Below are 12281 nucleotides of genomic sequence, written 5' to 3' on the forward strand. Positions count from 1 at the left end.
ATGTTGTTGTCTTTCATTTTCAAAAATAACTCTATTTTTGTATTTCAGGACCGATCCTCAATTTTGACGAAATGTAGTTCTCAATAAACATGCAGCTTTTATCGACGACTTTTAGAGATAAAAAATAAAAAAATATAAAATAAAAAAGTCATAAAAAATGTGTACACAAATTTCCTTTTAAGGCAACAAGTAATTTATTAATAACTAAATTGGATGTTTTGTAGTATAAAATAAATTAATTATGTATTTATGTTTTTTGGATTTTTACTTCTACTACTTCTTATCGATATTTGAATCAGTTGATATTGCTGTATCCCCACAGGACATCATTTCGATTTCTTCGAGATCTTTTTCCCTATTTGATGATTGTTTGATTCTTCTTTTTGATTTGCAAGTAAATTGTAGTAGAATTGCTAAAAATGCAAGTATGACTAATAGCAGAAAACAAATAACAATATCCCTATTATCGAATTCATGATTTGAAAGAATGTTTGACCAGAAAAGCAAAGAACTAATTGAATTCTGGAACGAAAAAAAAGGTAAAATAGAGAAATTTTACAAAAAGATTATAATATTTTCATTTAGGGAAAATTTAAAAGTAAGCAAGTTTTCTTAAGTTATATCCTTCTTAATTGCAATCGCTTTTTATTCTTTAATTTTTATTTATAGAATAATGTAAATAGCACTCAGACAGCTATTTACAGTAGGAATGCAAAAGAGTGATCGGGTTTATAAAAATGCAAAGATTTCGTCTGCTTGTTACATTATAACATCCCTAATTTGTTATCGAAAATCGATTTTTGTTTAGGTTTTTAGATCATTAAAGCGACTTCCTATAGGGACTTCTGAGTTTTTCAACACACAAAATATGAGATCCAAGAGATCCAATACGTTTCTAAAAATTCACTTGGGGTATGGGGTTTAAATTGGCGGTCATCGGTCAGTGTTGGCCTGTCCAATAACGTCAATGGCAACCATGGGTGATGTTAGTCGATGAATGCCAACTTCTGTTCTCCTGAATTGGATGACATGGACACCAAAGACATACTTTTTCCACATGTTACCTACATCTCACTCCACTTCAAGAAAGTCTTGGCAACTTGATTCAATTACATCTAAATTTGAAGAACGAAATTAAAAATTTTCTGTAAATTCTAACAAAAATATTAACGGAACTTCCAAATAATTAATTCATGAAATTTTGTAGTTGGCATCGACTTGACGAAGGATTTTATTTTAAGCAACACATCAAAAGTCACCCAATATCCCCTATTTTCTTTTTGTAAAATGGCATTTTAAAGAGGGTAGATGGTGGGAGGTGAAGATACAACAAATTGATATATCCACGTTAACACAATCAAAAAATATGATCTGTAATTTAAGAGTAGTTCTTAGCCCAACCTAATATAACTAAAACCAACAGAATTCAACTATCCTTTAAAAAGTTATGGTTTAAAATATTTTGTTTAAAGAACAATAGGTAAAATATTGTGGAAACCACATTTAAAATAATGGCATCCTAAAGAAATTTAGGGCACATGTATTATTTGGTATAAGCATTAATAATTAACGGAGTCCACCAACATATTGGAGGACAAAGCTGTTTTTTTAGGGTGAGCGGTGTGTGCAGCGTATTTGCTATAACGTTTTTCAATCATTTTAAAGAAACATAAAATTTGCTTGAACGGTTTCAGTTTTCATGGAACCCAACAACCAAAAGTTTCGATTAAAATAACTACATTTAAAGCGGTTTCGGGCAATAAAAAGTCATTTTACAGAAAGGCAATACGGGAATTTTAGGGCCCCCCTAACGGGTCTTTGACCATATCTTTCTCAGACTTGAATTCAATTCGAAAAAATCCAAAAATTGTACTTAAAAATCGCAATGATTCTTATTTTTTTAATTATGAAATGAATAATACTAACCTCACCATCTTTTGAACCCATCAAATTCCAATCATAAATCAGAATAATACTTCGTTTGGTCTTTTCATCATAACAATCCACACCGGCCACAGACCAAAGATCTGCTTCTGTATCCTTCATTATATAATTTCTACCAAAGCGTATTGTATCCGGGCCATGAATCATTTCCCGGATCAGCCAATTGCAGTCCCATAAATTACCCGACAAATCTACTCTTTCGAATTCATACAGCATGGACAAGTTGAGGACACTGTACTCGTTATAGCTCAGATTCAACAAATGGAGTGCATGCATCTGAGGCTTCCGCTGCTGATGGTGGTGTCGACAGTGAGAAAATAGTCCTTCGATGAAATTATCACGATGTAGATGGTTGATGGAGAGATCCAGTAGCTGAAGCTGGGACATTTCATAAAAATGATTAGATTCTAGGTGCTCCAGTGCATTGTCGGACATATTAATGTATTTTAGGCGGTGTGTTGAGTTGAATATATCCAAAGGTAAGTTGGTTAAATTATTCGCAGAGATATCAAGATGAGTTAGGCTAGTTAGCTCAAGGAAACTTTTCGAGGCTATGGTGTGGATACGGTTATGGCTGGCATTTAGCATCTTTAAATGTAGAGGAATTATGAAAGAGGAGAAGTAAAAATCAAAAATGTATCAACCATGGTTGTTGAAGATTATTTGTATAAGAATGAGTATAGTGAGATATTAAAATTTATCGTTAGGTAAGTTTATTAAAAAAATTCAATGGTCTCACTTCTATACGGTATATGCGAATAATGGTGGAACAGGAGATTGCTGTAAATTAATAACACATATTTGAAAACAAGAATAAAAACCCAAAAACCATATAAGACTGTTGACATGAAACAAACAAAAAATGTTCTATTAGAAAGGTTAAGTTATATACTTATACTCGTATACTCACTGAAGGTGGCGCTACAGTCCTGTGTGAACTAGAGCCTCTCCCTACAAACTTCTGAATCTAGCTCGATCCCTAACTTGATGTCTCCAGTTTCGCACTCCAAATTGGTTGAGGTCACTTTCCACTTGTCTTCCTCTTTTTCGTTGTCCTATATGGGTGTGGATTTGAAGACTTTCCGGTGAGGAGCATTTGTCTACATACGCTCTTCGTGAACCAGCTATCTTAGTCATTGGACTTTACCCTTCTGGCCAAGTCTACATCGCTGTACAGCCCGTACCAGGGTTGCCATGTTTTGAACTTGTTTCATAGCCCAATTTAAAAATTTTTGTAGCCCAAAATCGGAGCCGAAAAAGAACATTTCTTATACTTCAATCACAATTCATTTTTATTAAAAAAAATATTATAATACTTTTTTATATAAAAAAAAAAACAACGAAAAAAGAAACATAAGTCTATAAAAAAAAGAAGAGTTAATATATTATCACATTTAACATATTAGGGTAACTGCTGCTAATCAGTCTAGAAAAGCGATATCTTATAAGAGTTATAGTCATCGTCACTGTCATCGTCACGGGCATTTTTATCACACTGTTACATTAATTGATTAAATATACTTATCATTTCATTCGAGGGTACAACATCTTTACAAAAAATTTTTTAACTGGAGCATCAATACGTAAGCGCATAATTGCATCGAGCGATGCTGTAGTTAATCGATTTCTTGGTTTTGTTTTTACACAATTCATGCAAGAAAATGTTATTTCTACTACAGCGTTGCTCACATGTAAAGTTAACAATTGTATTACGAAATACGCCAAATCCCCAAAAACTAATTCACCCGGAATGTTTTTTACATTCAGAGCCAACTCTGTCCAAAATTCTTCCAATTTCGTTGGAAATTTAGAGGAAAAAAACGGACTCCAATCGAATAAAGGGAGCTTATCCATTGTTCTTCCAAAATTTGAATATTCTGTACTGTTTTCTTGCTTTTTGGTATTATCTCCAAGGGTAGATCCTTAAAATGCATTAAGGGTATGTTTAGAGGCAGAAAAGTGATTTATATATAAATCATTGATGTGTACGGAAAATAAAATCGTCAAAGATTAGATTTGGGCTATTTATAGCCCAATTATGATTGGGCTGTCATACTAAAATTGCTGTCGGCAATTTTGGAAAAAGATAGCCCAATTGCCGATAAATAGCAAAATCTGGCAAGCCTGATATGGAACCGTAGATCACACAAAGAACTTTTCTCTCGAAACGACCCAAGGTGCTTTTATCCGCTTTTGTTATACAGTTAATTTAATTTTGCGTGGAGGACGAGTTGTAGAGAAAAATAAAACTCAGTGTTTGTTTTCTTTTTAAAAATATAGCGGGCGCCGCTTTTATTATTGTTAAAGAAAATTACTGCTACTAAATTGCTTAGATAACAATTGTTTAATACTAAGGATTGCAGAGGCTGAAGTATTCAGCCGAAGAGCTCAATGCAAGAACCACAACCAATTGTGTCGATTGTTGGCTTTTGGGCCTTCTTTTATATTACTCGAGAGCTTTTGTTTACAATGTTTATTTTTTTGTTTATTCTTTTATACAAAAGCTTTTTTGTAAAGCTTACGGCTTAAGGCTTACATGGACAAATACAAATTTTGTATAACAGTAGAAGTTAGATTTATAAGACAGAAGAATAAGTTAAGATTTATAGGAAAATATAAGTTAAGATTTAAGAAAAATAATTAAGTATTATGGAGCTAAATTTAAGAAAAATAAGTAAGTGTTATAAAACGATTTATAATTGAATGCCTTTCATAGCGGACGATCGTATCAGATCTTATAAACATAAAAATGCATATCAGCACTTTTTGCCTAAGCAACTTTTGTAGAAGTATCCAATGGATACCAAAGATATTTCATCATATTATGAATCAGTTTTCATCCGCAGAAGATTTCCCCCCACCAGTGGTAAGGGATCTGAAGCTTTTAACTTTACTCAAATAAAGATTATTCGTTTAAAATTAAAATACATTGTTTTACACAAATTCAATTTTTTTTAATAAATTAAATAAACGTTAATAAAATGTATATATCATATTTATAAGCTAGAATGTTAGTACTTTCACCGAAAATGCTCGACAAAAATTTAATACAAATTTTGCAACCAATGAAAGCATACAAAATATTAGATTTGGATCTTACAACATACACTGTCCGGAGAACAAGATCATAGTTTCTGATTTTTTAGGCACGAATATTTTTACTTTACGATATATTTTTACTATTAGAAAAATATCTTTCTGAGGAAAAAACAAATCAATTCAAAATAATTACGCGAAACAGTAATTTGGATGGAATTGGTGGTATGTTATATGAAATCAATGGCTTTGATAGAAGATATGTTGATGTTGTTCATTAGTTTCGATGCGACCTTAAGCGATGGTTTAATTCTGAGAAACTTAATTTCCGATAGTTTTTTACTTCGTTACTCCATTTTTAATTAAATTTCCTTAAAATTTATTTACCGTTTAATTTTTTTAACTTCTCATAGGAAGTTATTATAATCGGTCCGATTTGTCAAATTGAAAATTTTGACATTTCTCGACGTTTAAAGGTCCCTAGAGTCGAAATAAAAGATTTTTGGAGAGATATCTGTATGTGCGTGTGTACGTTCGCACGTCCGTACGTTCGCCATGTTTTTTTCGTCGTTTCTTCAAGAACCAGTTAAGATATCGACTACAAATAAATTTTGTTTTACAGATAAAAATGCAGAAAGATGCAGAAAGCTCTCTTAAGAAAATTTAGTGAGGGGTTTTTTACCATATCAATTTAAAAAAGGGTAACGTTTTGGTTAACCCTAAACTAAAAACTTGAATTAAATTTTATATTATATATTGTATCGTGATATCAAACAAATATACATATTTTTGAAAAAAAAATCCAATTAACGGTGTTTTTTATAAATACAAAAAAACTGAAAACAAAATTTTTGTCACCTGGAACATTTTACGCTTAGTGGCGCTCCCCTTGGTACCCCCGATCGCTCCCCCTGCCTTAAGATTTTAAGCCTATATTATTATAATCATTTATTTTCAAGGAAAATTGTAAGATCCCAGCCTAAAGCCATAGAGCTAGTGCTGTTAGCTTTTAAGATTAATCTGTACATTTATGTTTCTGGATTAATAAATAATAATAATAATAATAATAATCTCCAAAATAATAATAATAAAAAAAACCGTTTTAATATCTGGTAAAATTTTGAGAAAAATCGAATTGACAGTAAAAAAAAAACCTTCACAAAAAATAACCAAAGGTGTTAAAAATTGATTTTCGACTCAAATATCTTTTTAAAAATTTGAGATATTGGCTTTGAACTTATTTTATCTCACAGAATATATTGTTTTCGACATTCAGTAAATTTGTTATAAAAATGCAACTTTGAGCTTTTTTCATACAAAATTAAAATCTATAAAAAATAGTACGCAAATGCTACTATAATTTTTAAAAATTGGTTAATGACTTAAAATCTCGGTAACAAAAATAGATTTTGAAATCAAACTATTTCATCATATGCAAAATATTGTTGGTAGTTTTAAATTTTTTAGAATAATTCAAATGATAACTTTTTTAACAAAACACGAAGACCTACAAAATTTTAAGCAAGACAAATCGACAGATGGGATGGGCAGTTATCAGTATGGGTAGCATCCCAGCCTCTTTCAGTATTTTTTATTTTATAAACAATGTATTTAATGGAAAAAGTCTCGTTAATAAGTTTGATGACCTCAAAGATGGAACTTAACTCTCGTTACACCACTTAGGAATTACAATATGGCAGATGCATTCTTACGATGTGGAGTTATTTTTTTTACTAAGGAGTGGTTCCTATACCTTGTCTCAAATGTAAAAAAAAACTACAAGACATTATAGGTTATCGATGCGCAGACGGTAAGATGCCAATCAAATATGGATACTTCAATAAAATACTCAAATAAAGACTCAAAACATACGAATAAAAAACCAAAGTAATAGTTTCGAGGTTAGAACAATACCTTATGGAGCGGCAATTGCGGATCCAAGGGGGGGGGGGGTCGTAGGGGTCATGACCCCCCCTTAGGAGATAATTTGTTTGCTTTTTCGTATGAATTCCCTTCAATTCAAAACTAATCGTATTGCGTTAATGAATATGACCCCCATTATACTTTGAATTATTTATTTTTTGTATATGAAAACAACATTTGTATTTACTTCTTGAAACTTTGTTGCTAAAAGTACTACTTTTGACTGAATATTGGACCAAAAACATAATATGAATCAAATATTCACCCCTATTCTAAAAACACAGGAAAAATTCATCAACTTTTGACCAATTGACGATCCAGGGGGGGGTCATATGAGCCAAAAAGCTTATACACTTAAGTTGTCTAAGTAAAGATTTCATTTAAAGATTTATTAGTAATTTAACGACATTTACCAAAAAGTGATTTGCTGTCAAAAACAATTCAAATTTTGATTTTCGCTCAATTTAGAACTTGAAAAACTTTGGTCATGCTTTAAATTATTTTGATAAAAATTGTTTCTAAGCAAAAGAGCGAATATTCAGGTTCTTAAGAAGAAACCTTGAATAAGAGATCATCAATTTTATATTAAGTTGCCTATAAATTCCTTAAACTAGCCATCAATTTTATTATTAAACTTTTTTGACACAAATAGATAGTGAGCATTGAAGTGATTTTTTCTTGCGGCATATAGGAACTATATGGCAAGTTTTGCATAAGTAATGAATTTCAAAGTAGAGCTTTTAATCAAATATGACATTACAGCGGTAGAGAAGTCGAAAAAAGTGTGTACCTCGATTCCTTCCGTCTGTCTGTCTTACCTGGCCGCTGCAGTCCAAACATTTGTGTTGATTGAAATTAAGATTTTCAGCTGATTAGTGTAAGGTTATCATTTTATTAATACGAAAAATAAGAGCAGTCCCCACACAAATTGTTTGGTGCAAACATGTAATTTTTCTAAAACTTTCTCTAAATGTTGTGTTCTTAATTTGGCTTCTTTCTACAAGAAAAACATATTTTCGTATTGCTCCAGAAGGGTACCCCTCAATTTAGTTTTTAAGTTTTCTCAAGAACTAATGGAACGATTTCAAAATTCTTCCCTTTCTGTGCAAGCTCTTGTCAATGATCAAATTAATGATGATTTTTTATGATCAAAAATGTATTTTTTTTATTTATAATAAAATACTTATTTTCTTTACAAAACTCGATATCTCGGAAAGGGGACAACATTTTTTTACGAAATTTAAATGTAAAATGTTTATATGTTTATAAGCACTTTATTTAGTGCTTATCTAGATTTTTTGACAGATAAAATGGCATTTAAATTTTGAGAAAAATTTATTTTTGAGGTACATTTTTAGATCTTAAAATATAGGCAATATTTTTAAACAGACTTTTTGGAATAAATTATAAAGTTCTTGCGACCCAGTCGTGCATTTCATTTCTTTCAAAACTGGTTTTCTGTTGAATACAAAAGACCTTACAAAGTTAAATAAATCTACTTTTGAAGTGAATTTGATTTGGATTATCTAGAACTGAGATTCAAACACGAATTTCAATGAGACAAATGTCCCAAAAAATCAAGTGACACTGTTGTGTTGTTAAACTAATGACTAAGTGAAAAACATAGTAAACGTTTTATATCTATTGATATAAAAGCTTTGAAACGTGTAATTTGTGAGTACTACTAAACTCTATCTTCTTTTAAAGAAATTCTGTGCTTAAATGCAACTATTGCCATAAATTAAAGAACCAAACCTTTTTGTCTCAACAATTTTTAAGTTTTGTTGACGACTTTATAAGATCCAAATGCGGGTAAGCAGATTAATAACGATAGTAATAAGAGACTCAAGGAAATTGAGTTCGAAAAACCTACGTCAAAAAAAAGCCCGACATTTTTACATTTTAGATCCTCTCCCATTTTCTGGATTTTTAAATTTTTACAGCGTTCTTCGCTGTAATGAAAACAAGAAAAGTGTGCTTTGTTTTTGGTAAAACGTTCACGAAATGCACCAAAAACCCTCTAAGCTATTGTATTTTAGCTCTTAAACAAATGTTCGAATCTTAGAATGCTTTCATATGAGTCATCCAAATTAAATAGTAAGACCATAATTTGCTGGACAACAGTGTTCTAAATAATTTGATAACTAAAGTTGTCATTTTAGCAATTATTAAATTTTGTTAGCATCCTTTACAAAACATTAAAGAACATTTTTAAGCGGTGAGTAAAAATTCATCTTAGTGTGTGACCCCTCCTTATGAAAAGTCTGAATCCGCCCTTGTGGAGCGGGCTGCTCAGTCTCTCGAGCTAAATCTAATAGATAATCTGTAATAGTGGATAGATATTAAACCAATAATATAATGTATAAGTAATCAGTCGTTGTTGAAAAATCATGGAAACAAATTCATTAAAAACGATACCAATGACTTGACGACGGAATGCAACTCTATCGTGCTGCCGTCAAAACACTAAAAGATTCACAACTAAATATTAATAACCTACTAACTTTAAGTTGTTTTCCATTTTTTGTTTTTAACATTTTTTTCTTTGAAACCAATGGAAACTACAATTTTTTTTGCTTCCTTAGTTGAGATAATATTTTACCATTTCTCATTATTACTAAATTAAAATAAAAGTATTAATATATATGTATGTTACGAAATATAATCTCTTACAAAATGTTTATTAAATAAAAATAAAACAGATTAAAATACACAAGATACTTTAATTAAAATTGAATATACTTGAAAAATCACTACTGTTTCTATTTCTATTACTATTTCGCAGCTATATTGCACCAAAAACTATTCTCGCATAATTTGTTTACCAAAACCTATTAGGTATTTATTTACATATAGTAACTTCTGCTCTGACCTCTAGGCAACCTTACTTTCAATTAGCACTTTGCTATTTAACTCAAAGTTAAACAAAACTACTCTCAAATATTTATACATTATTGGCGTTACAGAAACAATGCTAATTATCATTCTGTTATACACCGAGAGCTTTTATGAACTTCCAAGAAGTTACTGCAATCGAATTTGTTTTCGAATTGAAAATGTTAACATTTCTTGACGTTTGAAGTTAACTAGAATATAAATCAAAGTATTTTAGGAGATGACTGTGTGTGCATATGCCTGAAAGGGTTTTTTTAAAAAAAATGTTTTTTGTATTGTATAAATTATAAAAAGTAAAAAAATATCTCTCAAATCAATAACGCTACCGACTTCAATCAAGTTTTGTATTAAATATTGTGACGTGTATCCAAATCTTGATTAACGGTTTTTGAATATCTTACGAACAAAAAAAATTTAATTCCATCCAACATTTTAAACATCTGGTAATATGTTTAGAAAAATCAAAACAACAGCTTTTTCAGAACAAATACATTGAAATATCTCGATAACAAATTAAGTATTACCTTCAAAATTATTTCTTTCAATGCAAAATGTTGTTAACAAGGAAATAAAAACTTGCAAAAAAAAGATTGGTAAAAAATAGTTTTGACGAAAAATGTGGGAACCAAAAACAGATATTGAAATCGAACTTATTGTAGGTATCATATGCATAATATTGTTGCTAACTTTTAGTTACTTTTTTAGAAAAATTCAATTGACAACCTTATTTTACAAAAACTGGTTTTGACCCAAGTATTATGAGAACAAAGAAAGGTAAATATAGAACCCAAAATGATTTACACAGATTTGAAATGTAAATTGGGAGTAAATACATAAATACAATAAATTAGGTTTCACCTGGAGAGAACTAGACACTAATGAGAAATCTTAACTAATTGTTTTCATGACGAAAACAACTTTTGTAGGATAACTTTAGCATGACAGTGCTACAGTCTTACCATCACGTCACGTCTACTAAGTAATAAATACATATCTATTAAAAATAAATAATGAAAAGCATTTTAAGGGTATTGTACCCCACTGTATATGACCGACAGATGATGTTTACACACACATGTATGTTTGCTGATAATATCTTATTTACTTTTATATGGATATCTACATGTCGCAGTTGATACCGTATGTACTTACGTAAAATCAAATATTTACCTCGAGTGATTCTAATCCTAATAGTGTGTCTTCATAAATCTCCCCAATAAGATTATAACTCACGTCGAGGCTCTTTAACTCTGTGTCTTTTGTAAAGGCCATTCGCTTAAGGCTATTAATTGCGTTATTGCTCAAGTTCAAATGCACCAACCGGGCCAGATTCATTTGAGCCATAAATTTCAAATCCACAATGGCGTTCGCCTCCAATCGCAACGATCTCAAATGATTGTTTGTATCAAAAGCTTGTGGATTAATCTCATAGATTTGATTATAATGTAAGGCAAGGTGTGACAGCTTGTGTAGTCCCCGGAAAGTGCTTAAGTCAATTTGTTTAAGGTGGTTCTTGCCAATGTTTATGTACTTCAATAGTGGCAAACTGCGCAACATCCCATCGGGTATGATTTCGATAAGATTGACAGCCAAATTGAGTTTCTGAAGATAAGGAAATCGTCGAAAACTATCTATCTCCAGCTTTTTGATGGAGTTACGTTGATTAAATCTTCATCTGACCACGACTTGATCTGAGAGATATTGTTTCGCGTTAGATCGAGGGATGTTAAACTCATCAATCCATTGAGGGAATAATCTTCTAGTTTTGATAGTTTGGAATCGGAAATGCACAATGTTTCGAGTTTGTTGTGCCTCAGAAATACAGCGTTCTGAAGAGTTGGTATATTGCAATGTAAAACATAGAGATCTTTGGCATCTCGAAGATATTCTTTTTTCAAACTATCCATGTTGCAGGCGATTAAGGTGACATTGCTTAAATTTGCAGCTGATATTACGAAACCATACCAATTAAAAAGCACAAGGAACGGAAAACTTTTCATGATATTCAATCTGAATGAGCTTAAATATAAATTATTAAATTAATTGTATCGAATGAATATTTTTGTTTTAGCTGTTTTATCAGTTTTTTCTTTAACTTATTTTTCACCCTTTTTTAGTATTTTTAAGAACACAGATACCGAAGACAAAAATATAAATAACGAAATCAAAATAATTTTGTTTTCAGGAAAAGAGAACGAGAAACATAATAGTGATCTTATTGGAGCGAGCTCAGAAGAACAACTGTGAATAAAGATTCGTATTCTTAATAATTATTGTTCTATCCTATGTTTACATAAATAATAAAGACAATACCTACCGACACGATACCAATTTAGATCAGAAGTTAGCGAGTAGCTTAATGGTGTAAATCAATGGAATAATACAAAAACGAAGTTGGCGAAAGGATAGCACATAGTGCAGATGCAGTGTTAGGGCCCCCGCAGACTGCACACTTTTTATCGGTCGATAGTTTAGTCGGGTTG

At 31.0% G+C, this 12281-nt stretch overlaps 1 protein-coding gene and 1 long non-coding RNA gene across 4 annotated transcripts in view; one reads left to right on the forward strand and one right to left on the reverse strand.

The window, feature by feature from the left end:
- The window catches only part of LOC129938432 (uncharacterized), a 30641-nt gene extending 30453 nt beyond the window's left edge, over positions 1 to 188 (forward strand). For all 3 annotated transcript variants that reach the window (XR_008780461.1, XR_008780460.1, XR_008780462.1), the window contains exon 4: positions 49 to 188. This is a non-coding gene — a long non-coding RNA (uncharacterized LOC129938432). The remainder of the gene's footprint in view (positions 1 to 48) is intronic.
- LOC129938431 (leucine-rich repeat-containing protein let-4-like) lies at positions 177 to 11846 on the reverse strand. Its single transcript, XM_056045990.1, is given in 4 exon segments — positions 177 to 522; positions 1927 to 2532; positions 10969 to 11462; positions 11465 to 11846. Coding segments are annotated over 4 exon segments (1683 nt in total). The 5' UTR covers positions 11799 to 11846; the 3' UTR covers positions 177 to 273.
- Positions 11847 to 12281: the final 435 nt, after the last annotated feature.

The sequence above is a fragment of the Eupeodes corollae genome, chromosome 1 (genome assembly GCF_945859685.1).
Source record: "Eupeodes corollae chromosome 1, idEupCoro1.1, whole genome shotgun sequence".
NCBI classification, from domain to species: domain Eukaryota; kingdom Metazoa; phylum Arthropoda; class Insecta; order Diptera; family Syrphidae; genus Eupeodes; species Eupeodes corollae.